At 48.8% G+C, this 27934-nt stretch overlaps 1 protein-coding gene across 5 annotated transcripts; it reads right to left on the bottom strand.

Moving 5' to 3' along the window:
- Positions 1-1303: 1303 nt before the first annotated feature.
- On the bottom strand, positions 1304-27884 carry atg16l2 (autophagy related 16 like 2). Of its 5 annotated transcripts, XR_209274.4 has the most exons (19): positions 27681-27884; positions 15891-15960; positions 15601-15694; positions 14075-14148; positions 13620-13862; positions 13454-13519; positions 11681-11761; positions 11304-11366; positions 10495-10603; positions 10276-10381; positions 9390-9460; positions 8195-8263; positions 7941-8061; positions 6167-6272; positions 4255-4404; positions 3961-4008; positions 3691-3792; positions 1996-2500; positions 1304-1840 (listed from the first exon to the last, which is right to left on the bottom strand). XR_209274.4 is itself a non-coding variant. In XM_004919912.3 (18 exons), exons 1-18 carry the CDS (start codon positions 27796-27798, stop codon positions 2407-2409), a joined length of 1785 nt encoding a protein of 594 aa, XP_004919969.2. In that variant the 5' UTR covers positions 27799-27884; the 3' UTR covers positions 1304-2406. The 5 variants fall into 5 exon arrangements, 4 of the variants coding, with proteins under 4 accessions (XP_004919969.2, XP_004919970.2, XP_004919971.2 ...); XM_004919912.3 differs by having other exon boundaries at positions 1304-2500; XM_004919913.4 differs by having other exon boundaries at positions 1304-2500; positions 15601-15691; positions 27681-27883.
- Positions 27885-27934: the final 50 nt, after the last annotated feature.

The following is a 27934-nucleotide window of genomic DNA, read 5'->3' as shown; positions in this document are numbered from 1 at the left end:
AGTGGCCGATGAGGAGCCATGGGATAGATGAATGAGTCAAACAGCAGAGTTTAGAACAGACTGGAGTTGGGGAAGGCAATGTGTCTAACACCTGCAAAAAGTAAGTTACAGTAGTCAAGGTGGGACTGAATAAGTGTTTAGTTGTATTTGAGTTGAGTCTAAGATAATTCCTAGGCAGCACGTGTGGTTGATTGAAAGGTAATGTTATTGGTTGTGAGTAAGAGGGACAGGGGAAGATGTTGGTGGAACCTGAAGGACAGGGGAAGATGTTGGTGGAACCTGAGGGACAGGGGAAGATGTTGGTGGGACCTGCGGGACAGGGGAAGATGTTGGTGGGACCTGCGGGACAGGGGAAGATGTTGGTGGGACCTGCGGGACAGGGGAAGATGTTGGTGGGACCTGAGGGACAGGGGAAGATGTTGGTGGGACCTGAGGGACAGGGGAAGATGTTGGTGGGACCTGAGGGACAGGGGAAGATGTTGGTGGGACCTGAAGGACAGGGGAAGATGTTGGTGGAACCTGAGGGACAGGGGAAGATGTTGGAGGAACCTGAGAGACAGGGGAAGATGTTGGTGGATCCGGAGGGACAGGGGAAGATGTTGGTGGAACCTGAGGAACAGGGGAAGATGTTGGTGGAACATGAGGGACAGGGGAAGATGCTGGTGGAACCTGAGGGACAGGGAAAGAAGTTGGTGGAACCTGAGGGACAGGGGAAGATGTTGGTGGGACCTGAGAGACAGGGGAAGATGCTGGTGGGACCTGAGGGACAGGGGAAGATGTTGGAGGTACCTGAGGGACAGGGGAAGATGTTGGTGGAACCTGAGGGACAGGGGAAGATGTTGGAGGTACCTGAGGGACAGGGAAAGATGTTGGTGGAACCTGAGGGACAGGGGAAGATGCTGGAGGAACCTGAGGGACAGGGGAAGATGCTGGTGGGACCTGCGGGACAGGGGAAGTTGTTGGTGGGACCTGAGGGACAGGGGAAGATGTTGGTGGGACCTGAGGGACAGGGGAAGATGCTGGAGGAACCTGAGGGACAGGGGAAGATGTTGGTGGGACCTGAGGGACAGGGGAAGATGTTGGAGGAACCTGAGGGACAGGGGAAGATGCTGGAGGAACCTGAGAGACAGGGGAAGATGTTGGTGGGACCTGAGGGACAGGGGAAGATGTTGGTGGAACCTGAGGGTTTTAATGTTTTTTATTAAAAACTTCACAAGAAAAGATTAACATAACTCAGACCAACATGTCAGCCAATAATTTCAACTTACAACCAAAATCAGGCCTGTCGAGCATCTGCTCTGACTGTGGCGCCTACTTTTCGTTTGGTCCTCCTCCCACCATAACCCACCAATCTATCCAACCAATCAGAATACCATACAGTACAGCCAAATGCAATGAAACATTTACTTAGGGTTTTCCGAAGTTGTTGAGCTTCAAGCTGCCCTTCTGGCCAATAACAGTGCAGCGTTTCATAGTACTAGCAGAACTTCTCTGAACCCCATTTTTTAATTATTATTATTATTATTATACTGTTATATAAAATATGTAACATCAAATCTCCTCAGCCATAGCCAAACCCCGACCCCATTTCCCTGCCAACTATTGCCCCCTGTTACCCACCATTTTAGGCTTGGGGCAGCTCACAGCTTTGGCTCTTAGAAGTTTTTGGGACAGGAAGTCTGATGTACAGAAGAAAATGGCTTCATCCATGATAAAGGCCCCACGACCTTCATACTTGAAGGTCAAAGAAGAGCAGCGACTGGACCATGCCATAGAACCTATGTATGGGGCCATATTGGAAGGGCTACATCTCGCTGCCCAAGGTTGGTTCATGATGGGTCTAGAAACAAACAGATTTGGTTGGAACACAATGATTTGGTGACCTTCGTGGACTTCACATTAAGTCTAGAAAGGTAAGTGCAATTGGTCAAGAGAGTGCAAGATATGCCATAATACAGAGAGAGAGATAAAAGAATAAATAAGCTGTCTCCTTACTCTGCACCGAGAGACAGTCGGCAGCACAGATTGTGGCACAGTCTTTGGTAGAATTGGGCAAAATGTGACCCAACATCTGAAGGACCTGGGGCAGTGCACCTCCATAAGAGAGTCCTGCGTTCGTGGCAATATTTGGTGCAAGTTACGGCGAGGCCACGTCTGCCCAAGCGACTCTTTGGCCAGTTTGGCAACGGCACGGTACTGGTGTCACTGGGCTTATGGCACCGGTAGATGCACAGGGAATGGAAAGCTGTCACCGTGTTGATGTCACTAACAGTTTCCTATGTCACCGAGGCTGGTTATGAGGTCATTGATGATGGCACCGGCAGATTCTTACATCACAACAACAGGAAGTGACATCACGGCACCGAGGCCGTATGTTATTTAGCAGCTTGGTTTCAATGGCGCCACTCAATAGTCGCTCCACACCACAGCCATCTTGCCACGGTCCACACTGACCACGTAGTCTCCGGACATTGACCAGGTCACTGCATTCACAGACGCCCTGCAGGGCAGGGGGCAAAAGGGAAAATACTTTAGGACTGAATCCCCCCCTCCACGAGTATTACTATCACTATAGCTATGGCAGAGCACTAAAGGGGCACAGCACCCTCACTGTTATTCAAAATCTCTATTCACTTTGCAATAAACACGAAATTGGAGTCACTGTTTGAAGAGGGGCAGTTAGTACAGCCCATAGATATATAGTGAGCTGCACCCTATATGAAAGCTTAAAGCTTAAACTAACTGTTAGTATGTTGAACAAAGTGCCAATCTGAGACAATTTGCAATTGGTCTTCATTGTTTATTATTTGTGGTTTTCAAATGATTTAGCTTTTTGCTCAGCAACTCTCCAGATTGGAATTTGAGCAGCTATCTGGTTGCTAGGGACCAAACTGACCTAGCACCCAGGCAGTGGTTTGAATGAGAAACTGAAATATGAACAGAAGGGGCCTAAATAGCATGGCAAGCCATAAAAAGATAACAATAAAATTGTTTTATGGCTGCCGCGGTCAGTGACCCCCTTTTGAGAGCTGGAAAAGAACAGGAAAGCAAATGATTCAATAACTATAAAAGAATAAAGACCAATTGAAAAGTTGCAAAGAATTGGCCATTCTATGACATATTAAAGTGTAACTTAAAGGTGAACCACCCCATTTAAGTGTTAAACTAAGTGAAGAGAGGGGGTTTGTTTACACAGAGTTCATTATATCCAATTAAACAAATTACAAAGAGATGGGGAAAAACACAATTTACCATTACAGCTTAATAATAATAATAATGGGAGATATTAGATGGTTCATTAGAGTGCTTGTACCAGTGATAAAGCTTTTTCTGCTGCAAACTACCCAGTCCTGCTGCTTGCCCTACCTGTCCTTGCCCTACCTGTGCTTGCCCTACCTGTGCTGCCCTACCTGTCCTTGCCCTACCTGTGCTTGCCCTACCTGTGCTTGCCCTACCTGTGCTTGCCCTACCTGTGCTTGCCCTACCTGTGCTGCCCTACCTGTGCTTGCCCTACCTGTGCTGCCCTACCTGTGCTGCCCTACCTGTCCTTGCCCTACCTGTGCTTGCCCTACCTGTGCTTGCCCTACCTGTGCTGCCCTACCTGTGCTTGCCCTACCTGTGCTTGCCCTACCTGTCCTTGCCCTACCTGTGCTTGCCCTACCTGTGCTTGCCCTACCTGTGCTGCCCTACCTGTGCTGCCCGTTGAGGCTCCGCTCCAGTAACCCCGTGCGCGTGTTCCAGATGAAGATGGTGCCATCCGCCGAGCCGGCCAACGTGTAACTCCCATCGGGGCTACAGGCACAGAGAGACAGTGTAAATGTATCGAGAAAGAACATTGGCTGGGAGAGAAAGTGGGGCAGATGCCAATGAAGAGCTAAATATTGCCCCAATGCTTGGGTCAAGGGGCCCCATGAAGGTTACTTACTGCCCTGTTGTGGGTGTAACAAGGATAGAACTTACCTCAGTATGGCTTTCGTCCAATCACATCCGCACTTGAACCCATCCGCTCTATGGAAGATAATCAAGAGGAGGGGGGATCAGGGACTTGGTAGAGGCTGGTCTCAAGGTCCAATGAGAAGAAACCTCAACCGGGGTCGTTCAGATACCCAACCACTGGGGGAAATGGGGCCAACAGGGAAGGGAATTGGGGCATCAGGAAATGAAGTAGAAGGTTTACAAGGTGGGGGTGTCATATGGGCCAGGGGGTGGCGCCAGATGGGGGCGCAGAATAGCGATTGGCTAATGGGTCGCTACCTGAATACCTGCCGGACGTTACTCGAGCGCAAGTCGAAGAGGCTCAGGGCGTCGTCCCGGGAGCAGCTCAGCAGTTGGCCCTGTTCTTGGTCCATGAAAAGTGACGTGATCTTCTCCTCCAGCGTCACCTCCCGAAAGCAGCTCTCGGACCTACAGAACCACAACAGGAACATATGAGCCCAACTCGGCCCAGTCAGGCTGAGCAGCTCGGATACAGCACCGCAACTCAAGTACCATCAGAACCAAGCAGAACCAGGTACCCACAAACCATAGAGTAACAAGCAGAACCAGGTACCCACAAACCATAGAGTAACAAGCAGAACCAGGTACCCACAAACCATAGAGTAACAAGCAGAACCAGGTACCCACAAACCATAGAGTAACAAGCAGAACCAGGTACCCACAAACCATAGAGTAACAAGCAGAACCAGGTACCCACAAACCTAGAGTAACAAGCAGAACCAGGTACCCACAAACCATAGAGTAACAGCAGAACCAGGTACCCACAAACCATAGAGTAACAAGCAGAACCAGGTACCCACAAACCATAGAGTAACAAGCAGAACCAGGTACCCACAAACCATAGAGTAACAAGCAGAACCAGGTACCCACAAACCATAGAGTAACAAGCAGAACCAGGTACCCACAACCATAGAGTAACAAGCAGAACCAGGTACCCACAAACCATAGAGTAACAAGCAGAACCAGGTACCACAAACCATAGAGTAACAAGCAGAACCAGGTACCCACAAACCATAGAGTAACAAGCAGAACCAGGTACCCACAAACCATAGAGTAACAAGCAGAACCAGGTACCCACAAACCATAGAGTAACAAGCAGAACCAGGTACCCACAAACCATAGAGTAACAAGCAGAACCAGGTACCCACAAAACCATAGAGTAACAAGCAGAACCAGGTACCCACAAACCATAGAGTAACAAACAGAACCAGGTACCCACAAACCATAGAGTAACAAGCAGAACCAGGTACCCACAAACCATAGAGTAACAAGCAGAACCAGGTACCCACAAACCATAGAGTAACAAACAGAACCAGGAACCCACAAACCATAGAGTAACAAGCAGAACCAGGTACCCACAAACCATAGAGTAACAAGCAGAACCAGGTACCCACAAACCATAGAGTAACAAGCAGAACCAGGTACCCACAAACCATAGAGTAACAAGCAGAACCAGGTACCCACAAACCATAGAGTAACAAGCAGAACCAGGTACCCACAAACCATAGAGTAACAAGCAGAACCAGGTACCCACAAAACCATAGTGTAACAAACAGAACCAGGTACCCACAAACCATAGAGTAACAAGCAGAACCAGGTACCCACAAACCATAGAGTAACAAGCAGAACCAGGTACCCACAAACCATAGAGTAACAAGCAGAACCATGTACCCACAAACCATAGAGTAACAAGCAGAACCAGGTACCCACAAACCATAGAGTAACAAGCAGAACCAGGTACCAACAAACCATAGAGTAACAAGCAGAACCAGGTACCCACAAACCATAGAGTAACAAGCAGAACCAGGTACCCACAAACCATAGAGTAACAAGCAGAACCAGGTACCCACAAACCATAGAGTAACAAGCAGAACCAGGTACCCACAAACCATAGAGTAACAAGCAGAACCAGGTACCCACAAACCATAGAGTAACAAGCAGAACCAGGTACCCACAAACCATAGAGTAACAAGCAGAACCAGGTACCCACAAACCATAGAGTAACAAGCAGAACCAGGTACCCACAAACCATAGAGTAACAAGCAGACATATGTGCAGCCCAAACCAGACACATACAGACCAGCAATTCTTGACCAACAAGCTGACACACACACATCATCTCTGGCAAAACTTTTTAAAGGGTAACTAGCCGTGTGCAAAAAAACATCACCTGCTGTCCCAGAATCGGATTTTCTTGTCATGGTGGCCACTGATCATGTAGTAATCAGAACAAACCACATCGCTGCAGTAGGAGGACACAGAGATTCTCCTTATACCTGAGGAAACAAATAGTTAAAGGGTAAATACGAGATGGTTATCTGCCCTGGCTCATCTGACTAAAGAGCGGCCCATGGGCCCAACTATTTCAGCTGGTGCTGCTTTCCCTATTTCATTTTTTGGCTCCTGAGGAAGCGTGCAGAGAGCACGTGAAACGCGTTGGGATTTTACTATTCATTGATTTTATCGTTGTACACACTGTAAGTAGCCTGCAATGAGCAGGGTTTTATCCTTATATTAAACGGTTTTACACTATATTCTGCCTACTCTTCTTCCCTCTCTGAGGATTGTGTCCCCTCTTCAGTCAGTGCCCGGTCGGTTTGTTCTACATGCTCCAATTCAATGGCTTCTGGTGAGCATTTATACTAGACTCTTTTGGATTGGGGTCTACACATTTCTAATTAGCTTAAGCTAAGCACCAGTGGTGTGTGGTCTACACAATACCCATTTGATTTGCACTATATTTGTTTCTCGTTTTATTTTATGCGCTTCCACCGACAACACTGCACATGAGAAACAGGAAATACACTGCTTGACTTCCTGTAACAAACAGGAAATACACTGCTTGACTTCCTGTAACAAACAGGAAATATACTGACTGATGTCTTGCAACAAACAGATAATGTAATGCTTCACTTCCTGCAAGAAACAGGAAATATACTGCTTGACTTCCTGCAACAATCAGGAAATGTAATGCTTGACTTCCTGCAAGAAACAGAAAATATACTGCTTGACTTCCTGCAAAAAACAGGAAATGTAATGCTTGACTTCCTGCAAGAAACAGGAAATATACTGCTTGACTTCCTGCAAAAAACAGGAAATGTAATGCTTGACTTCCTGCAAGAAACAAGAAATATACTGCTTGACTTCCTGCAAAAAACAGGAAATGTAATGCTTGACTTCCTACAACAATCAGGAAATGTAATAATGTAATGCTTGACTTCCTGTAGGAAACAGGAAATACACTGTTTGACTTCCTGCAACAATCAGGAAATGTATGCTTGACTTCCTGCAACAAACAGGAAATACACTGCTTGACTTCCTGCAACAGGAAATACACTGCTTGACTTCCTGTATCAAAAATGGAAACAGTCTGATTTCAAGGAAAACAGGAAATGTACTGCTAAGCTTCCTGCATCAAACAGGAAACAGTCCGATTTCATAAAGAAAAACAGGAAATGTACTGCTAAGCTTCCTGCATCAAACAGGAAACAGTCTGATTTCATAAAGAAAAACAGGAAATGTACTGCTAAGCTTCCTGCATCAAACAGGAAACAGTCTGATTTCATAAAGAAACACAGGAAATGAACTGCTAAGCTTCCTGCAACAAACAGGAAACAGTCTGATTTCATAAAGAAACACAGGAAATGAACTGCTAAGCTTCCTGCATCAAACAGGAAACAGTCTGATTTCATAAAGAAACACAGGAAATGAACTGCTAAGCTTCCTGCAACAAACAGGAAACAGTCTGATTTCATAAAGAAAAACAGGAAATGTACTGCTTGACTTCCTGCAACAATCAGGAAATATACTGCTTAACTTCCTGCATCAAACAGGAAATAAGTTGCTTGATTTATCAGACAGGAAACAGACTGCCCGACCAATCAAGCAGCGGCTGCATATCCTTATGATATATTTATACTGTATTTCATGCTGGTTGTACTTACAGGCTGCTTTCTGGAGATCCCATTCCCTTATGGTCCGGTCCAGGCTACAGGTCACAGCCCGGTACAGCGACATCTTGAATTTAGCAGCAGTTACCTTCCCTGTGTGGCCGGTGAGAGACTCCTGAGTGATACAAGCAGAGGATCATGGGAACCTACCCATAAAGCCCCTGTCTGCCCTCTGCTGTTTATCTGTTTAAACTATTTAACTTAAAAAATGTGCAATAACACCAGAAACAGGAAGAGGGGAATCTTACATAAGCTTTACCGTCTAATTTCCAGAGGTGGGCGGCGCCGTCGAACGAGGAGGCCAAAATCTGAAGGCCCTGCAGAAAGAAAGAGGGAAAATAATATCACATACAGATCAATCTGCTTTGCCTACACTGTGGGTGATAATGGAATTTAGGGTGATATTTTGACGTTTCCTTATCATATTCCCAAAGTGTCATCCTCTATAAAACATGCAGTGTTATATGTGCACTTAATTGTTCTTTTGCTGCCACATACTGGTGAGCCAAGGTATTTCAGAAACCCCAATAAAACCAAAACATTATTTTATATAACTAGTATATTGCTAAAATATTTTCCACACATCAACAGCCTTGTGCCTTTATATGGGCACAGAACCCCTCAGTGACTGCTAATATCCTTATCATTTACAGTAGGGGGTACATTATCCCTTATAATACATGAGTGATACTCAGAGTTCCCTGTATAACTCAGCCTGCAGCCTTGTGCCTTTATATGGGGGGCACAGAACCCCTCAGTGACTGCTAATATCCTTATCATTTACAGTAGGGGGTACATTATCCCTTATAATACATGAGTGATACTCAGAGTTCCCTGTATAACTCAGCCCGCAGCCTTGTGCCTTTATATGGGCACAGAACCCCTCAGTGACTGCTAATATCCTTATCATTTACAGTAGGGGGTACATTATCGCTTATAATACATGAGTGATACTCAGAGTTCCCTGTATAACTCAGCCTGCAGCCTTGTGCCTTTATATGGGGGGCACAGAACCCCTCAGTGACTGCTAATATCCTTATCATTTACAGTAGGGGGTACATTATCCCTTATAATACATGAGTGATACTCAGAGTTCCCTGTATAACTCAGCCTGCAGCCTTGTGCCTTTATATGGGGGGCACAGAACCCCTCAGTGACTGCTAATATCCTTATCATTTACAGTAGGGGGTACATTATCCCTTATAATACATGAGTGATACTCAGAGTTCCCTGTATAACTCAGCCTGCAGCCTTGTGCCCTTATATGGGGGGCACAGAACCCCTCAGTGACTGCTAATATCCTTATCATTTACAGTAGGGGGTACATTATCCCTTATAATACATAAGTGATACTCAGAGTTCCCTGTATAACTCAGCCTGCAGCCTTGTGCCTTTATATGGTTATTCTGACAATACAGAAGCTCAGCCAATTGTTTTACTCACCGAGGGGTCGAATTCTATACTGGTGATCCCACCACCGCTGCCCTCCAGTGTCCGACAGACCTGCAACATTCCTGTTCCAACAAGAATATCATAATAACTAATAAACTGCTAAAAACAAAATATTCCCCAATTCATATGTAAAAAGGAAAAAGTCGAGAAATCATGGCCTTAAAGGGGATACAACCCCAGCCATGATGCTGCCCCACGGCGCCCCCTAGTGTTGCTATAGAAGTTGCCAAAAACCATCATTATAGATGCAAGGAAATTCCCCAATGAGAATTGTACTGATAAATAAGTTGATTATAAATGCAAAAGAACTGCCCAGTGAGAATGCTGATTCCCAGCACTGTGTCAGGCCCCTTGCTGGTACCTTACATATAGAGATAATGATGGCATTTTCTCCCCTCATTATATGGCACAGGAATCAGACATGGGGATAAAGGGACAGACTTGTTCAGTGCTGGGAAACTGTGCTTATTGCTCCCAACTCCAATTGCAGGAACAGAGAACAGGGAGCCGGATTTACTCACATCAGCTGGGATTCTCATTGGAGGATTTTTCGCATGTTAAAGCAGTCGCTGGCTGTGGGGATTTGGGGGAAAGTTTTATTGGGCATGTCGAATTGCTTTAAGAATACAGCCCTGATGTTGCTGGACTACAGCTCCCAGCATGCCCCAAGCTTCATTATATGTTACATTATTGTGGGATTTGTAGCCCAGTAACAACTGAGTAACGTTGGGTTGAGCCGCACTGGGCAGCAGGGTTTGTATCCCCTTTATAGTATGGTGCCTCCAGAGCAGTATTCTACAATCTGGCCACTGGGGGGCACTGTATACTAGGAGTCTGGCAGCTGTTATGGGAATAAACCTGAGCACAAAGCACTCACCGTGATTTACATTCCAGATCTTTATGACCCTGTCTGCACCCCCTGTCGCCACCGTCCTGGAGTTGGGGCTAAACTGCACAGCGTGGACTTCAGACTCATGGACTTCCTAAGGGGTAAGAACAGAAATATCTTCCTCTGTATTTACTATATGCAGGGGACAGGCAGGCTTATGGTGCATGTATCCACGCGGGAGCGGCCCTACTGCTTACACAGACTGACCTTGTTACACAGGGCCTTGGTGGGCACACAGCACAGCACACAGACATTGGGGGAACAGTGCCAGGGCTCCTCACGTGGCAAATCCACCTTTCCTTTGCGGAAACTGAAACTAAAAAGAAAACATCAGTTATACAGATGGGGCAATTAGGGCAATTAATTGCACTCAGATCAGCTTGTTACCCCAAACAGCCCATAATGCAGCAGCTGGCAGTCGGGGGGTGCAGACTAGGGTCACAGGTCCCCACTTTCTGCATATGCATTATGGTTAGCATCCCAGGCAATAACCATTCTGACTGGCACCACCTATGGGCATGAAAAGGACTGACTGTATAGCTGGTGTGGGGAATCCATTAAAGGGGTGGTTCACCTTTAAAAGGAAACTACACCCCTAGAATGAATACGTAACCAACAGACAGTTTATATTATGTTAAAGATGAACCACCCCTTGAAGAGAAGGGGATTCCTGCTGTATCATCATTCCGTAGGGGCCCCATAATGCATTGCTGTAAGGCCTGGTAGCCATGCCCCCTGGCCTATGCGGAACCCCCCATTCTATTCTTGTGTGTGCTCAGACCCCGCTGCCGACACAAAGTGCCCCTCAGGGTACCGTATATGTGATGCTGGCCATGCAGGATGGGGCCCCTGACCCAAAAGCTGACAATCAGACTGTGCTCATACACACTATTTATTTGTGAGCTCCACAATGACTTTGCACCTGGCAATTCCCCTTGCTCCACCCCCACAAATATGCAGGCCAGTTGGCCGGTCTGGGAAGGCGAGGGGCGGGGTTAGATACGGGGGGTACTTACCCTAAAACATTTCTTATGGTGCCCATGAATCGGGAGGTGCCCAGGGAGATCATGGACTGAGACCTGGAGGAGAAACAAGTGATGGGATAAGAACGACAGTCCTACCATGTTATCCTGCAGCAAAATCCTTACATGCAACCAGCAGGGGGCACTATGACAAACCTCTGCATGCCGTCTCCTATTGCCCCAGTTTGCCTCGTTTAAATTTTCTTACAATGTTTCTGTATTTACCATTATATATAATTGTAACATTAGGGAACGTTCCCTACAGCTGCTGATAATAAAGGAACAGAATTGCCTGCTCTGGGCTTCTGGCGCCGCCCTGGTGGAACCCACTGCAGGTTAGTGATACACACGGAAACATGGGAGTCATGTACCTCGTTTTTTTAACTGTAGCCTCTCCCTCTGCGCTGCCGGAAGTCTCTGTGCCGCCGGCTGTCTGGGTGTGCTCCAAGCCTCTGTAGGGACACGGGAAGCTGATTGTTTGTGGCTTCTGATTTATAGGGGAGATCCCCCCTGAGCCGTCATTAGGGGGTGCAGAAGGTGCAAGTGGGGACAGTAGTACAGAATGGCAACAGGAGGGCGAGATGGAGACAGTAGGGCGAGATGGAGACAGTAGGGCGAGATGGAGACAGTAGGGCGAGATGGAGACAGTAGGGCGAGATGGAGACAGTAGGGCGAGATGGAGACAGTAGGGCGAGATGGAGACAGTAGGGCGAGATGGAGACAGTAGGACGAGATGGAGACAGTAGGGCGAGATGGAGACAGTAGGGCGAGATGGAGACAGTAGGGCGAGATGGAGTCAGTAGGGCGAGATGGAGACAGTAGGGAGAGATGGAGACAGTAGGGAGAGATGGAGACAGTAGGGCAAGATGGAGACAGTAGGGCAAGATGGGGACAGTAGGGCAAGATGGGGACAGTAGGGCAAGATGGAGACAGTAGGGCAAGATGGAGACAGTAGGACAAGATGGAGACAGTAGGACAAGATGGAGACAGTAGGACAAGATGGAGTCAGTAGGGCAAGATGGAGACAGTAGGGCAAGATGGAGACAGTAGGGCAAGATGGGGGCAGTAGGACAATATGGAGACAGTAGGACAATATGGAGACAGTAGGACAATATGGAGACAGTAGGGCAAGATGGGGGCAGTAGGGCAAGATGGAGACAGTAGGGCAAGATGGAGACAGTAGGGCAAGATGGAGACAGTAGGGCAAGATGGAGACAGTAGGGCAAGATGGGGGCAGTAGGACAATATGGAGACAGTAGGACAAGATGGAGACAGTAGGACAAGATGGAGTCAGTAGGACAAGATGGAGACAGTAGGGCAAGATGGAGACAGTAGGGCAAGATGGGGGCAGTAGGACAATATGGAGACAGTAGGACAATATGGAGACAGTAGGACAATATGGAGACAGTAGGACAATATGGAGACAGTAGGGCAAGATGGGGGCAGTAGGGCAAGATGGAGACAGAAGGGCGAGATGGAGACAGTAGGGCAAGATGGAGACAGTAGGGCAAGATGGAGACAGTAGGGCAAGATGGAGACAGTAGGGCATGGGGACAGTAGGGCAAGATGGGGGCAGTAGGGCAAGATGGAGGCAGTAGGACAATATGGAGACAGTAGGGCAAGATGGAGACAGTAGGGCAAGATGGGGGCAGTAGGGCAAGATGGAGACAGTAGGGCAAGATGGAGACAGTAGGGCAAGATGGAGACCGTAGGGCAAGATGGAGACCGTAGGGCAAGATGGAGACAGTAGGGCAAGATGGAGACAGTAGGGCAAGATGGAGACAGTAGGGCAAGATGGGGGCAGTAGGGCAAGATGGAGACAGTAGGGCAAGATGGGGGCAGTAGGACAAGATATATGGACCGATATCTAAAGGACTGATAGCAGCTCATCGGCCCATGTATGGGCACAAATAACGGGCCTCCCTCCCAGAACTCAAATGGGCAGGTTTGATTTTTCAGTCGGATCGGGGGCTGCAACAGCTCGTTGATGCGGCCCCTGAACTGACTGAGGCTATACCCGCCGTTCTAATTTGAATTATTCCGATATCGGCCACCCATAGGTGGGGATATCGGGTATACGAGCCCAATACAAATAAGGGTAACCATGGGCCGGACACAAAGTTGTATCGCTAGGGGAAACTCACGCGTCGCTGCTCACGCATTTCCGTAGCGCCTTCTTACAATGGCGCCGCCACAACTCCTCTTTCCTCCTGTGAGCAAACCGGACATCAGCCAATCAGAACAGAACCCCGGCGGTAGGAATCCTGCCCCTGCCCCGTGCCCCAATGGTGCAAGAGTGCAAGTACCAACCTGTCGTTTAACTCATTCTGATTCTCGGCGTCGGCCGCCTTCCTCTTCATGATGTCGTCGGTAATGGCCAGGAGCGCCACTACTTTGCTCTGGTACTCGGCCTCCAGCCCCTGCTTCTGCCTGTGCACGTGGTCGTAGTCCTCTTTCAGGTCCGCGTTGGTGGCCACGATCCACGCCAGGTCGTCCAGTAACTGATTCTTCTGGTTTATCTGCGACTCCAGCGTATGGGAGAGATCAGCCATCCTGCCAGCGGGGTCGTTAGTGTCGTTAATTATTAGCATTTATTTACAGAGCTGCTGCGCTGCTCTCTTTCCCATGGTCAGGCAGGGGACAATGATCCTGGGAAAGAGAGCAGCCCAGGAGCAGGAAGTACAGAGAACTGGGGGGGAGACTGGATTAATTTATGGGGGGGGGTGTCTGAGGATTAATCTATACGTATAATGAATAAAGCTTACCTAGTGTTCTGGATTCTCATTACATCCTCTTGGGCTTGAATTCTTGCTCTCATCTCACAGGCTTCAAATGCCAACTGCAATGTCAGGTATAATGTACACTTTAACCATTAGTAACTCAATCTTGCCCCGCTGTCTCCATCTTGCTCCGCTGTCTCCATCTTGCCCCGCTGTCTCCATCTTGCCCTGCTGTCTCCATCTTGCTCCGCTGTCTCCATCTTGCTCCGCTGTCTCCATCTTGTCCTACTGTCTCCATCTTGCCCTACTGTCTCCATCTTGCCCTACTGTCCCCGTCTTGCCCTACTGTCCCCGTCTTGCCCTACTGTCCCCGTCTTGCCCTACTGTCTCCGTCTTGCCCTACTGTCTCCGTCTTGCCCTGCTGTCTCCGTCTTGCCCTGCTGTCTCCGTCTTGCCCTGCTGTCTCCGTCTTGCCCCGCTGTCTCCGTCTTGCCCCGCTGTCTCCGTCTTGCTCCGCTGTCTCCATCTTGTCCTACTGTCTCCATCTTGCCCTACTGTCTCCATCTTGTCCTACTGTGTCCATCTTACTGTACTGTCTCCATCTTGTCCTACTGTCCCATCTTGTCCTACTGTCCCATCTTGCCCTACTGTCCCATCTTGCCCTACTGTCCCATCTTGCCCTACTGTCCCAATCTTGCCCTACTGTCCCATCTTGCCCTACTGTCCCATCTTGCCCTACTGTCCCCATCTCACCCCACTGTCTCCATCTCACCCCACTGTCTCCATCTCACCCCACTGTCTCCATCTCACCCCACTGTCTCCATCTCACCCCACTGTCTCCATCTCACCCCACTGTCTCCATCTCACCCCACTGTCTCCATCTCACCCCACTGTCTCCATCTCACCCACTGTCTCCATCTCACCCCACTGTCTCCATCTCACCCCACTGTCTCCATCTCACCCCACTGTCTCCATCTCACCCCACTGTCTCCATCTCACCCCACTGTCTCCATCTCACCCCACTGTCTCCATCTCACCCCACTGTCTCCATATTTAGGTTTATTCATGACATACCCCAGTCACTGACATACCCAGGTAATAAAGCTAATATATAGATCCAACTTTGATCCTACATAAAGTATACCATTAGTAACTCAATCTTGCCCTACTGTCTCCATCTTGCCCCGCTGTCTCCGTCTTGCCCCGCTGTCTCCGTCTTGCCCCGCTGTCTCCGTCTTGCCCCGCTGTCTCCGTCTTGCCCCGCTGTCTCCGTCTTGCCCCGCTGTCTCCGTCTTGCCCCGCTGTCTCCATATTTAGGTTTATTCATGACATACCCCAGTCACTGACATACCCAGGTAATAAAGCTAATATATAGATCCAACTTTGATCCTACATAAAGTATAAGGGCTGTGAGATGTTGGACCAAGGATAAACAGAACCGTGTATTTAGACATCTCTCAAGGAACTCAGTACTTAGACCTTCCTCCTCAGTAACGGGCCGCCCATATGGGAGCCGCCTACAGAAATGCTCTGCACCATGGGACCCTCTGTGTCGCCCCTCCGTTCCTTACTTTTCCATTATAGGTGTCCAGCTCTTCCATTTCTTTCTGCTGCCCGTCAGTCTCTGGTACCCCCGGAGGCCCAGGCGCCTCATCATGGAACCTGCTGGGAAAAGTCTATGATTAAATACGGAATTTTCAGGTGTTTTTCTCACTGCCGGATCAGAACATCTGGGGGCACAGAACCTGGTAGAACACAGCAATCCAATGCTATTCAGTTTCTTGCCCCACCCACTCCCTGGCGCATCCATTAGCACCGCCCCGAGGGGATGTGAGATTGGTGCCCCCCCCGCCCCGAGTACCTGCCCGGCTCGGTCTGTATGGTCTCCGTCAGCTGCTTCAGTAAAGTCGACTTCTCCAGCAGTTTGTTATCTGGAAGGGAATCACAGACACAGCGGCGTCAATGGCTGGAATGTACATTGTGCCCCATTATGCCCAGTGTGGGCCCCCACCCCCCGCCTGACTGCCAGGATTCCAAAGGGGGTCACTGACCCCGGCAGCCAAACCCTATTGCTCTGTGAGGCTCCAGTTTTATTGTTATTGTTACTTTTTATTCCTTATCTTTCTATTCAGTCCCTCCCCTATTCATATTCCGGTCTCTTAGTCCCTGGTTGCTAAGGTAATTTGGGCCCTAGCAACCAGAGAATAGCTAAAATTCCAAACTGGAGAGCTGCTAGATAAATAGGAAAATAATTAAAAAAAAAACCATATATAAAACAAAATGTAGACCAATTGCAAATTGTCTCAGAATATTACTCTCTACATCATACTAACAGTTGAAGGTGAACATCCCCTTTAATGACCCCGTTGTCTCTCACGGATCCTGTTTGCTGGTTACAGAGGTGATTTACAGAGGAAGGGGCGCAGGGAAGTGGTTTCTCTCTGTATCGGCTGTATTTGTTCAGCAGCTCTCCAGTTTGCAATTTAAAGGGGATACAAACCCTGCTGCCCAGCGCGGCTCAACCCAACGTTACTCAGTTGTTACTGGGCTACAAATCCCACAATAATGTAACATATAATGAAGCTTGGGGCATGCTGGGAGCTGTAGTCCAGCAACATCAGGGCTGTATTCTTAAAGCAATATTGCCCAATAAAACTTTCCCCCAAATCCCCACAGCCAGCGACTGCTTTAACATGCGAAAAATCCTCCAATGAGAATCCCAGCTGATGTGAGTAAATCCGGCTCCCTGTTCTCTGTTCCTGCAATTGGAGTTGGGAGCAATAAGCACAGTTTCCCAGCACTGAACAAGTCTGTCCCTTTATCCCCATGTCTGATTCCTGTGCCATATAATGAGGGGAGAAAATGCCATCATTATCTCTATATGTAAGGTACCAGCAAGGGGCCTGACACAGTGCTGGGAATCAGCATTCTCACTGGGCAGTTCTTTTGCATTTATAATCAACTTATTTATCAGTACAATTCTCATTGGGGAATTTCCTTGCATCTATAATGATGGTTTTTGGCAACTTCTATAGCAAAACTAGGGGGCGCCGTGGGGCAGCATCATGGCTGGGTTTATATCCCCTTTAAAGTCTCATTTACCCTAGAAACCAGGCAGCGATTTGAATGACAGACTGCAATATGAATAGGCATAGCACTTTATTTCATTTCTTATTATGCCCCATTCTCCTGGTGCCCCCGGGGGGGATGGGGGGGGTTACATTTAAAAGAAATGCTCTAATGTGAAGTTTCGGTTTTACAGCACCGATAAAGGCGCGATGCTCTGCAGGACTGCGGCTCACAGCCACACAGCACAATGGGAGCAGTCGGTATGGGGGAGCCTGGGGCCCTCCAGCTTCACAGGTGCAGGGGGAAGTGGTTTTTCTCAGAGAGACGGCCGAGTGGTCGCACCACATGACATACTTTGTGACTGGCCGGGGTAAAAGCTGCGTGTTTAGTAAAGGGATAGTTCACCTTTAAAGTTAACTTTTAGTATGTTATGAGCAACTTTTCAATTGGTCTTCATTATTTATTTTGTACAGTTTTGTAATTATTTGCCTTCTTCTGCCTCTTTGCAGCTTTCATAGTTACATAGTTACATAGGGTTGAAAAAAGACCAGTGTCCATCAAGTTCAACCCATCCAAGTAAACCCAGCACACCTAACACCTTTCAAATGGGGGTCGCTGACCCCGGCAGCCAAACCCTATTGCTCTGTGAGGCTCCAGTTTTATTGTTATTGTTACTTTTTATTCCTTATCTTTCGATTCAGCCCCTCCCCTATTCCTATTCCTGTCTCTCATCCAAACCACTGCCTGGTTGCTAAGGTAATTTGGACCCTAGCAACCAGATTACTGCTGAAACTCCAAACTGGAGAGCTGCTGAACTGAAAATAAAATAACAATAAAAAAACTACAAATAATACAAAATGAAGACCAATTGCAAATTGTCTCAGAATAATACCCTCGACATCATACTACAAGTTAAGCTAAAGGTGACCCCCCATAATGCTCGGCGCTACAGGCGGTGTATGGGGATCCGAGCCACTAGGCCTAAAAGATCATTTCATGTTTGTTTTCATGCAAGCTTTACTTTCCCTTTAAAGGGGAAATGAGCCTAAAAAGGAGCTTTGGGTATCCCATAGGTGGAACTCTGAGCACCGATGGGTTTGGTTTTTATTCCTTGTTTTTTTGCTTTTTCAGCTGGGATTCTCATTGGAGGATTTTTCGCATGTTAAAGCAGTCGCTGGCTGTGGGGATTTGGGGGAAAGTTTTATTGGGCAATATTGCTTTAAGAATACAGCCCTGATGTTGCTGGACTACAGCTCCCAGCATGCCCCAAGCTTCATTATATGTTACATTATTGTGGGATTTGTAGCCCAGTAACAACTGAGTAACGTTGGGTTGAGCCGCGCTGGGCAGCAGGGTTTGTATCCCCTTTAATAACTCACTACGTAACCCCATTGGGCCAGGTAGTCAGGGTGCTGTGTGCCTGGGAGTCAGGGTGCTTGCTGTGTGCCTGGGAGTCAGGGTGCTTGCTGTGTGCCTGGGAGTCAGGGTGCTTGCTGTGTGCCTGGGAGTCAGGGTGCTTGCTGTGTGCCTGGGAGTCAGGGTGCTTGCTGTGTGCCTGGGAGTCAGGGTGCTTGCTGTGTGCCTGGGAGTCAGGGTGCTTGCTGTGTGCCTGGGAGTCAGGGTGCTTGCTGTGTGCCTGGGAGTCAGGGTGCTTGCTGTGTGCCTGGGAGTCAGGGTGCTTGCTGTGTGCCTGGGAGTCAGGGTGCTTGCTGTGTGCCTGGGAGTCAGGGTGCTTGCTGTGTGCCTGGGAGTCAGGGTGCTTGATGTGTGCCTGGAAGACAGGGTGTGTGCCAGGGAGTCAGGGTGCTGCGTGCCTGGGAGTCAGGGTGCTGCGTGCCTGGGAGTCAGGGTGCTGCGTGCCTGGGAGTCAGGGTGCTGCGTGCCTGGGAGTCAGGGTGCTGCGTGCCTGGGAGTCAGGGTGCTGCGTGCCTGGGAGTCAGGGTGCTGCGTGCCTGGGAGTCAGGGTGCTGCGTGCCTGGGAGTCAGGGTGCTGCGTGCCTGGGAGTCAGGGTGCTGCGTGCCTGGGAGTCAGGGTGCTGCGTGCCTGGGAGTCAGGGTGCTGCGTGCCTGGGAGTCAGGGTGCTGCGTGCCTGGGAGTCAGGGTGCTGCGTGCCTGGGAGTCAGGGTGCTGCGTGCCTGGGAGTCAGGGTGCTGCGTGCCTGGGAGTCAGGGTGCTGCGTGTTTGGGAGTCAGGGTGCTGCGTGCCTGGGAGTCAGGGTGCTGCGTGCCTGGGAGTCAGGGTGCTTGCTGTGTGCCTGGGAGTCAGGGTGCTTGCTGTGTGCCTGGGAGTCAGGGTGCTTGCTGTGTGCCTGGGAGTCAGGGTGCTTGCTGTGTGCCTGGGAGTCAGGGTGCTTGCTGTGTGCCTGGGAGTCAGGGTGCTGTCGGGGCCCCAGAAGGGAGAACTTTGCCAGTTCCCGTGCCATTAGAATCACAAGTTCCCTCTGCTCAAGCAAAAAGGAGTCACCAGTTCATGTGACAGTCGGCAGCAATGTGGCACCGGGGCAGGACATGGGGGCATGGGGGGCACTTGTACATGGAGCAGGAGGGGCCGGCACTGTCCCATAGTAGATATGGTCTGTGTTTGCCTTTACAGAGAATATGTAGAATATGTAGAGCAGTTTGGGGCTCAAAAGGAAAATACTGGCCAAACTGCCAGCTAGGGGCAACAGTGGGGTAAAGTGCATATGTACCGAACACACAGGAGAGTGGCCCCACCAGGGCCCGGGGCCTCTGTATGTTTTACATCTCTGTAGGGGAGACTATGGTCTGGGGGGGCATTAGGGCACCAGGTTGGTATCAGAGTGGGGTCTTCGGGCTTATTGTTACTCTAACTGAGCCGACAGTGCTTTCCTGACTGCCAGCTCCTGTCACGTGGGAAATCCCATATGAGAGTGTGAATAACACTACTGAGTCGGAACCCACTGAGTAACAACACAATCAGATCCAACCAGCTACACAGCATCTTACAGTGGAACGACTGTCCCATACGGAAACATTATACCTGACCCTGTTATGGGCTAAGGGGGCCCAGCCTGAAGGCCAGTTAGGGGGGGATTTGGGGTGAGTGCTTATTTGTGCCCTGGGTACCCCTGGAACTATAGCGGGGTGACTGTTACCCCAATGTTTCTATATATCTGTAACCTTGTTATGGGCTAAGGGGGCCCAGCCTGAAGGCCAGTTAGGGGGGGATTTGGGGTGAGTGCTTATTTGTGCCCTGGGTACCCCTGGAACTATAGCAGGGTGACTGTTACCCCAATGTTTCTATATATCTGTAACCTTGTTATGGGCTAAGGGGGCCCAGCCTGAAGGCCAGTTAGGGGGGATTTGGGGTGAGTGCTTATTTGTGCCCTGGGTACCCCTGGAACTAAAGCGGGGTGCAGGATTACACCAGTGTATTCTATGAGTTACTAAGCTCAGAATACCCACCATTCCATTTGCCCAATGAACCCTACGGAAAGTTGGATATTTTTAGAGATGAGAAGTATTGGGAGGAAAGTTCTATCACGGATCTCAGGAGGATTCCCCCCGGGAGACACTGCACTATAACAACACACAGAATCCCCAGGAAAAAACTGGAAGGTTACCATGACCTTTAGTATTTGGGCAGGTTACAGGTCTGTGAGCAGAAAGTTCTGGAAAGAACTCAATGTGCCCTGACACTAAACCTGTTGCACCGATAGCACCGCCCCGGGATAAACTGTAACAAAGATACAGGGGGGGAACAATGTTCAAATAAATCAGCAACAGCGAGGGGTAAAATGATAAACTTCAGATAGCTAGAATCTCTGCCATAAAGCAGGGCAGGACTGCTGCTTACAATGGGGGGGGATCAGATAGGATCTGTGCCACTGTGACAGAATGCTCTGTTATACAGATAGCTAGAATCTCAGCCATAAAGCAGGGCAGGACTGCTGCTTACAATGGGGGGGATCAGATAGGATCTGTGCCACTGTGACAGAATGCTCTGTTATACAGATAGCTAGAATCTCAGCCATAAAGCAGGGCAGGACTGCTGCTTACAATGGGGGGGATCAGATAGGATCTGTGCCACTGTGACAGAATGCTCTGTTATACAGATAGCTAGAATCTCAGCCATAAAGCAGGGCAGGACTGCTGCTTACAATGGGGGGATCAGATAGGATCTGTGCCACTGTGACAGAATGCTCTGTTATACAGATAGCTAGAATCTCAGCCATAAAGCAGGGCAGGACTGCTGCTTACAATGGGGGATCAGATAGGATCTGTGCCACTGTGACAGAATGCTCTGTTATACAGATAGCTAGAATCTCAGCCATAAAGCAGGGCAGGACTGCTGCTTACACTGGGGGGGATCAGATAGGATCTGTGCCACTGTGACAGAATGCTCTGTTATACAGATAGCTAGAATCTCAGCCATAAAGCAGGGCAGGACTGCTGCTTACAATGGGGGGATCAGATAGGATCTGTGCCACTGTGACAGAATGCTCTGTTATACAGATAGCTAGAATCTCAGCCATAAAGCAGGGCAGGACTGCTGCTTACAATGGGGGGATCAGATAGGATCTGTGCCACTGTGACAGAATGCTCTGTTATACAGATAGCTAGAATCTCAGCCATAAAGCAGGGCAGGACTGCTGCTTACAATGGGGGGATCAGATAGGATCTGTGCCACTGTGACAGAATGCTCTGTTATACAGATAGCTAGAATCTCAGCCATAAAGCAGGGCAGGACTGCTGCTTACAATGGGGGGGGGGATCAGATAGGATCTGTGCCACTGTGACAGAATGCTCTGTTATACAGATAGCTAGAATCTCAGCCATAAAGCAGGGCAGGACTGCTGCTTACAATGGGGGGATCAGATAGGATCTGTGCCACTGTGACAGAATGCTCTGTTATACAGATAGCTAGAATCTCAGCCATAAAGCAGGGCAGGACTGCTGCTTACAATGGGGGGGGGATCAGATAGGATCTGTGCCACTGTGACAGAATGCTCTGTTATACAGATAGCTAGAATCTCAGCCATAAAGCAGGGCAGGACTGCTGCTTACAATGGGGGGGATCAGATAGGATCTGTGCCACTGTGACAGAATGCTCTGTTATACAGATAGCTAGAATCTCAGCCATAAAGCAGGGCAGGACTGCTGCTTACAATGGGGGGGAATTAGATGACAGACACATGACATGACAGATACAAGGTCAGTGACTATAAACATAAAGCAGAATGTAGGAATGTGGAAACCCCACATTGAACAGAGAGGGGAGGAGCTTCAGGCGTCAGTGACGTGTAACAAAGTCACAAACCCAAAGCGCTCGGTTACTGATTAAACTGACAGTGCGTCTCAATGAGATAAAAGAATTTCGGAGAATTAGTTTTTGGTGAAATTTCTACTGCAACCATATTAAAGGGGATATAAACCCAAAAATCAAATAGCCGTGCTGCCATACTGCTTGCTGGATCCTGGGCTCCCTACAAAACAAGGGAGAATAATGGAAATGAAAAAAAGCAGGTTAACTTGCCCTTTAGAAAAGAAAAGGGTTAAATCCCGCATGGTTGGACACCCCTGCCAAACAGAGGCTTTTGGTTCTGTCCCCACTGGGAGGATAAATGGGCGCATTGTACCCAAAAGGGCAGTTAGTCCCCCCCCCCCCCCCCGGGGCAGTGCAAGTGCAATAACCACAACAGATGGATGTTTAGCAAACAGGCACTTTGGCTTTGTGCCCCCAGAGTGTAAGTACAGGGGCAGCGGGGGCAGCGGGGGCATTTAAATACTCACTGGATTCTCCTGCAATAGGGCAGCACCACAGGCTTGGTTTAAAGGGGAAATAATATAGTATTAATATATACACTGGTCTTATAAGAACCCCAAGCAGCAGCTCAGGGCAGGGTTTGGTGCAACTTTGCCTTTATTTAGTCTATCCATCCGCCTATGGGAGTCATCCTAGCGCCATGCTGCACAATGAGATTCTATCAGGCTAGAGACACCGTAACACCCTACCAACGACCCTACTACTAACCTACTACTTACCCTACTACTAACTCTACTACTTACCCTACTACTAACTCTACTACTTACCCTACTACTAACTCTACTACTAACTTACTACTTACCCTACTACTAACCTACTACTAACCTACTACTAACCTACTACTTACCCTACTACTAACTCTACTACTTACCCTACTACTAACCTACTACTTACCCTACTACTTACCCTACTACTTACCCTACTACTTACCCTACTACTTACCCTACTACTTACCCTACTACTAACTCTACTACTTACCCTACTACTTACCCTACTACTAACCTACTACTTACCCTACTACTAACCTACTACTTACCCTACTACTAACCTACTACTTACCCTACTAACAACTTACTACTTACCCTACTACTAACTCTACTACTTACCCTACTACTAACCTACTACTTACCCTACTACTAACTCTACTACTTACCCTACTACTAACCTACTACTAGCTCAACTTCTTACCCTACTACTAACCTACTACTTACCCAACTACTAGCTCTAATTCTTACCCTACTACTAGCTCTACTTCTTACCCTACTACTTACCCTACTACTAGCTCTACTTCTTACCCTACTACTAGCTCTACTACTTACCCTACTACTAGCTCTACTTCTTACCCTACTACTTACCCTACTACTAGCTCTACTTCTTACCCTACTACTAGCTCTACTACTTACCCTACTACTAGCTCTACTTCTTACCCTACTACTAGCTCTACTTCTTACCCTACTACTAACCTACTACTTACCCTACTACTAGCTCTACTTCTTACCCTACTACTAGCTCTACTTCTTACCCTACTACTAGCTCTACTTCTTACCCTACTACTAACCTACCACTTACCCTACTACTAGCTCTACTACTTACCCTATTACTAGCTCTACTACTTACCCTACTACTAACTCTACTACTTACCCTACTACTAACCTACCACTTACCCTACTACTAGCTCTACTACTTACTCAGAATGCACTAAATTCACTATTTTAGGATCCGGCTGAACCACAAATCCTTTGTGAAAGGTTCGGCCGTACACAGAACCAAATCCGAATAAGGAAGTGATAAAGAGAACCGCAGGCGAGATCACATGATTTTTAGGATTTTGTTGGACCAGAGGCATGGATTGGTCGAAAAAATTGCTTAAAAAAGACCGAATTCTGAACTGAATCCCTACGCCTTACTGCTCACTGAAGTGGGGTGACTTCTGTCTGCACTGCAACAGTGGGGTCCCACAGAGCGAAAATAGTGACAGTAAGGAGGGCAAGATGGAGACAGTAGGGCAAGATGGAGACAGTAGGGCAAGATGGAGACAGTAGGGCAAGATGGAGACAGTAGGGCAAGATGGAGACAGTAGGACAAGATGGAGACAGTAGGACAAGATGGAGACAGTAGGACAAGATGGAGACAGTAGGACAAGATGGAGACAGTAGGACAAGATGGAGACAGTAGGGCAAGATGGAGACAGTAGGGCAAGATGGAGACAGTAGGGCAAGATGGCGACAGTAGGGCAAGATGGCGACAGTAGGGCAAGATGGCGACAGTAGGGCAAGATGGAGACAGTAGGGCAAGATGGAGACAGTAGGGCAAGATGGAGACAGTAGGGCAAGATGGAGACAGTAGGGCAAGATGGAGACAGTAGGGCAAGATGGGGACAGTAGGGCAAGATGGGGACAGTAGGGCAAGATGGGGACAGTAGGGCAAGATGGGGACAGTAGGGCAAGATGGGGACAGTAGGGCAAGATGGGGACAGTAGGGCAAGATGGAGACAGTAGGGCAAGATGGAGACAGTAGGGCAAGATGGAGACAGTAGGGCAAGATGGAGACAGTAGGACAAGATGGAGACAGTAGGACAAGATGGAGACAGTAGGACAAGATGGAGACAGTAGGACAAGATGGAGACAGTAGGACAAGATGGAGACAGTAGGGCAAGATGGAGACAGTAGGGCAAGATGGCGACAGTAGGGCAAGATGGAGACAGTAGGGCAAGATGGAGACAGTAGGGCAAGATGGAGACAGTAGGGCAAGATGGAGACAGTAGGGCAAGATGGAGACAGTAGGGCAAGATGGAGACAGTAGGGCAAGATGGAGACAGTAGGGCAAGATGGCGACAGTAGGGCAAGATGGCGACAGTAGGGCAAGATGGCGACAGTAGGGCAAGATGGGGACAGTAGGGCAAGATGGGGACAGTAGGGCAAGATGGGGACAGTAGGACAAGATGGAGACAGTAGGACAAGATGGAGACAGTAGGACAAGATGGAGACAGTAGGACAAGATGGAGACAGTAGGGCAAGATGGAGACAGTAGGGCAAGATGGAGACAGTAGGGCAAGATGGCAACAGTAGGGCAAGATGGAGACAGTAGGGCAAGATGGAGACAGTAGGGCAAGATGGAGACAGTAGGGCAAGATGGAGACAGTAGGGCAAGATGGAGACAGTAGGGCAAGATGGCGACAGTAGGGCAAGATGGCGACAGTAGGGCAAGATGGGGACAGTAGGGCAAGATGGGGACAGTAGGGCAAGATGGGGACAGTAGGGCAAGATGGGGACAGTAGGGCAAGATGGGGACAGTAGGGCAAGATGGAGACAGTAGGGCAAGATGGCGACAGTAGGGCAAGATGGCGACAGTAGGGCAAGATGGCGACAGTAGGGCAAGATGGCGACAGTAGGGCAAGATGGGGACAGTAGGGCAAGATGGGGACAGTAGGGCAAGATGGGGACAGTAGGGCAAGATGGAGACAGTAGGGCAAGATGGAGACAGTAGGGCAAGATGGAGACAGTAGGGCAAGATGGGGACAGTAGGGCAAGATGGAGACAGTAGGGCAAGATGGCGACAGTAGGGCAAGATGGAGACAGTAGGGCAAGATGGAGACAGTAGGGCAAGATGGAGACAGAAGGGGAAGGAGGAAACTACATGAGAACACGGTGACAGTAGAACAAGATGGAGGGACAATACAATATGGGGACAGAAGTTGAAGGGAAACAGTAGAACAATCCAAGGGGCAATTAAAGTTGTGTTTGTGGGACTCCAGCTGTGAGTGCAGCTCCCAGGTACATAAAGCTACTGTAGCGCTACTGGGTGCCTGGGAGTAGCACGGGAGTCACGGACACGGAACTGCATGCATCCGCTAACGACCCGTGTCCCCCCGCCCCCCCCTCCCACACCCTACTGCCCCCTCATTACATGTACGGCCCAACCCCTAGCAGCCTGTGTTCCTACCATGTAGGGAGCGATATTCTGAAACAATTTGCAATTGGTCTTCATTTTTTATTATTTGTAGCTTTTTAGTTATTTCACTTTTTGTTCAGCAGCTCTCAACGGCTATCTGGTTGCTAGGGGCTTCATTTCCTTAGCAACCAGGGAGTGGTTTGAATGAGAGGCTGATATATGAATAGGAGAGGGGCTGAATAATAAATACATATCATAGGGTTAGACAAGGTTTTCATTACTGAGGGGCAATGTAACTGGTGTGGGGCATTGGTATCATTACCAAGTCTTCTGCTGTTGTTGGACTACAATTCCCATAATGCCTTACTGCAGTTCAACAACAGCAAGAAAGTCACTGCAAGTAAAGGAAGTCAATACTTTAAAGGGGATATAAACCCAGCCATGATGCTGCCCCACGGCGCCCCCTAGTGTTGCTATAGAAGTTGCCAAAAACCATCATTATAGATGCAAGGAAATTCCCCAATGAGAATTGTACTGATAAATAAGTTGATTATAAATGCAAAAGAACTGCCCAGTGAGAATGCTGATTCCCAGCACTGTGTCAGGCCCCTTGCTGGTACCTTACATATAGAGATAATGATGGCATTTTCTCCCCTCATTATATGGCACAGGAATCAGACATGGGGATAAAGGGACAGACTTGTTCAGTGCTGGGAAACTGTGCTTATTGCTCCCAACTCCAATTGCAGGAACAGAGAACAGGGAGCCGGATTTACTCACATCAGCTGGGATTCTCATTGGAGGACTTTTCGCATGTTAAAGCAGTCGCTGGCTGTGGGGATTTGGGGGAAAGTTTTATTGGGCAATATTGCTTTAAGAATACAGCCCTGATGTTGCTGGACTACAGCTCCCAGCATGCCCCAAGCTTCATTATATGTTACATTATTGTGGGATTTGTAGCCCAGTAACAACTGAGTAACGTTGGGTTGAGCCGCGCTGGGCAGCAGGGTTTGTATCCCCTTTAATGATACTCCAGTTTCCTGTGATGTCGATCAGAGGATGCTGGGAGTTGTAGTACATGCATCCCTATACAGTGGCACAGACTGGGGGGGGGGGGGGGGGGAGAGGAGCAATGTTCCCTAAGGGACAGGAAGTTGTTTTGGCAAAAAGAGAAACAGGAAGTTAGGTTTCCCTGTTATATAACTGAGTGGGAAGGGGGTGCTTGCCCCAAGAGCTGACACTCTAACCAAGGCAAGGGGAAGTGGGAACTCTCATATAAATCTGTGAACTCAATCAGATACAACGAATGCGAGTTAAAGTGAATAGTGAAACAAGTGGGCACCCCTGTGTTACCCCCCCCCGGGGCACTTGGGGCAGTTGGGGCAGTTAGGGTAGGGCACTTACAGGAATGGATGACATCGTGGAACCGGGCATTCTGGGTCCTGTCCCGATGCTTCAGCTGCCGAATGATGTGGCGCTTCCACCCTGCCCCGGTCCCCCGGGCTCTCCTGCCCTCCTGCATCCCGATCTGCCCCTACTGCGCACCCACAGCCCCACCGGGCAACAACAAGCGCCGACACATTGGGGAACGGGGCGGGCCTGCGGAGAGCCACGCCCACCACATAGGCCGGCCAGCCTTCGGGTTAAACCAAATGCAT

This window comes from Xenopus tropicalis, chromosome 2 (assembly GCF_000004195.4).
Source record: "Xenopus tropicalis strain Nigerian chromosome 2, UCB_Xtro_10.0, whole genome shotgun sequence".
NCBI lineage: Eukaryota > Metazoa > Chordata > Amphibia > Anura > Pipidae > Xenopus > Xenopus tropicalis.
The sequence above is the reverse complement of the archived record's forward strand: the minus strand, read 5'-3'. Positions and strand labels throughout refer to the sequence as shown.

Excerpts from the sequence above, each read along its gene's own strand:
- atg16l2 (XM_004919912.3), bottom strand. The coding sequence starts at position 27,798 with ATGCAGGAGGGCAGGAGAGCCCGGGGGACCGGGGCAGGGTGGAAGCGC. Across the intron at positions 13,863-14,074 it reads ATGAGAATCCAGAACACTAG|GATGGCTGATCTCTCCCATA; the intron begins GTAAGCTTTATT and ends CCCCGCTGGCAG. Across the intron at positions 9,461-10,275 it reads GATCTGGAATGTAAATCACG|GAATGTTGCAGGTCTGTCGG; the intron begins GTGAGTGCTTTG and ends TTGTTGGAACAG.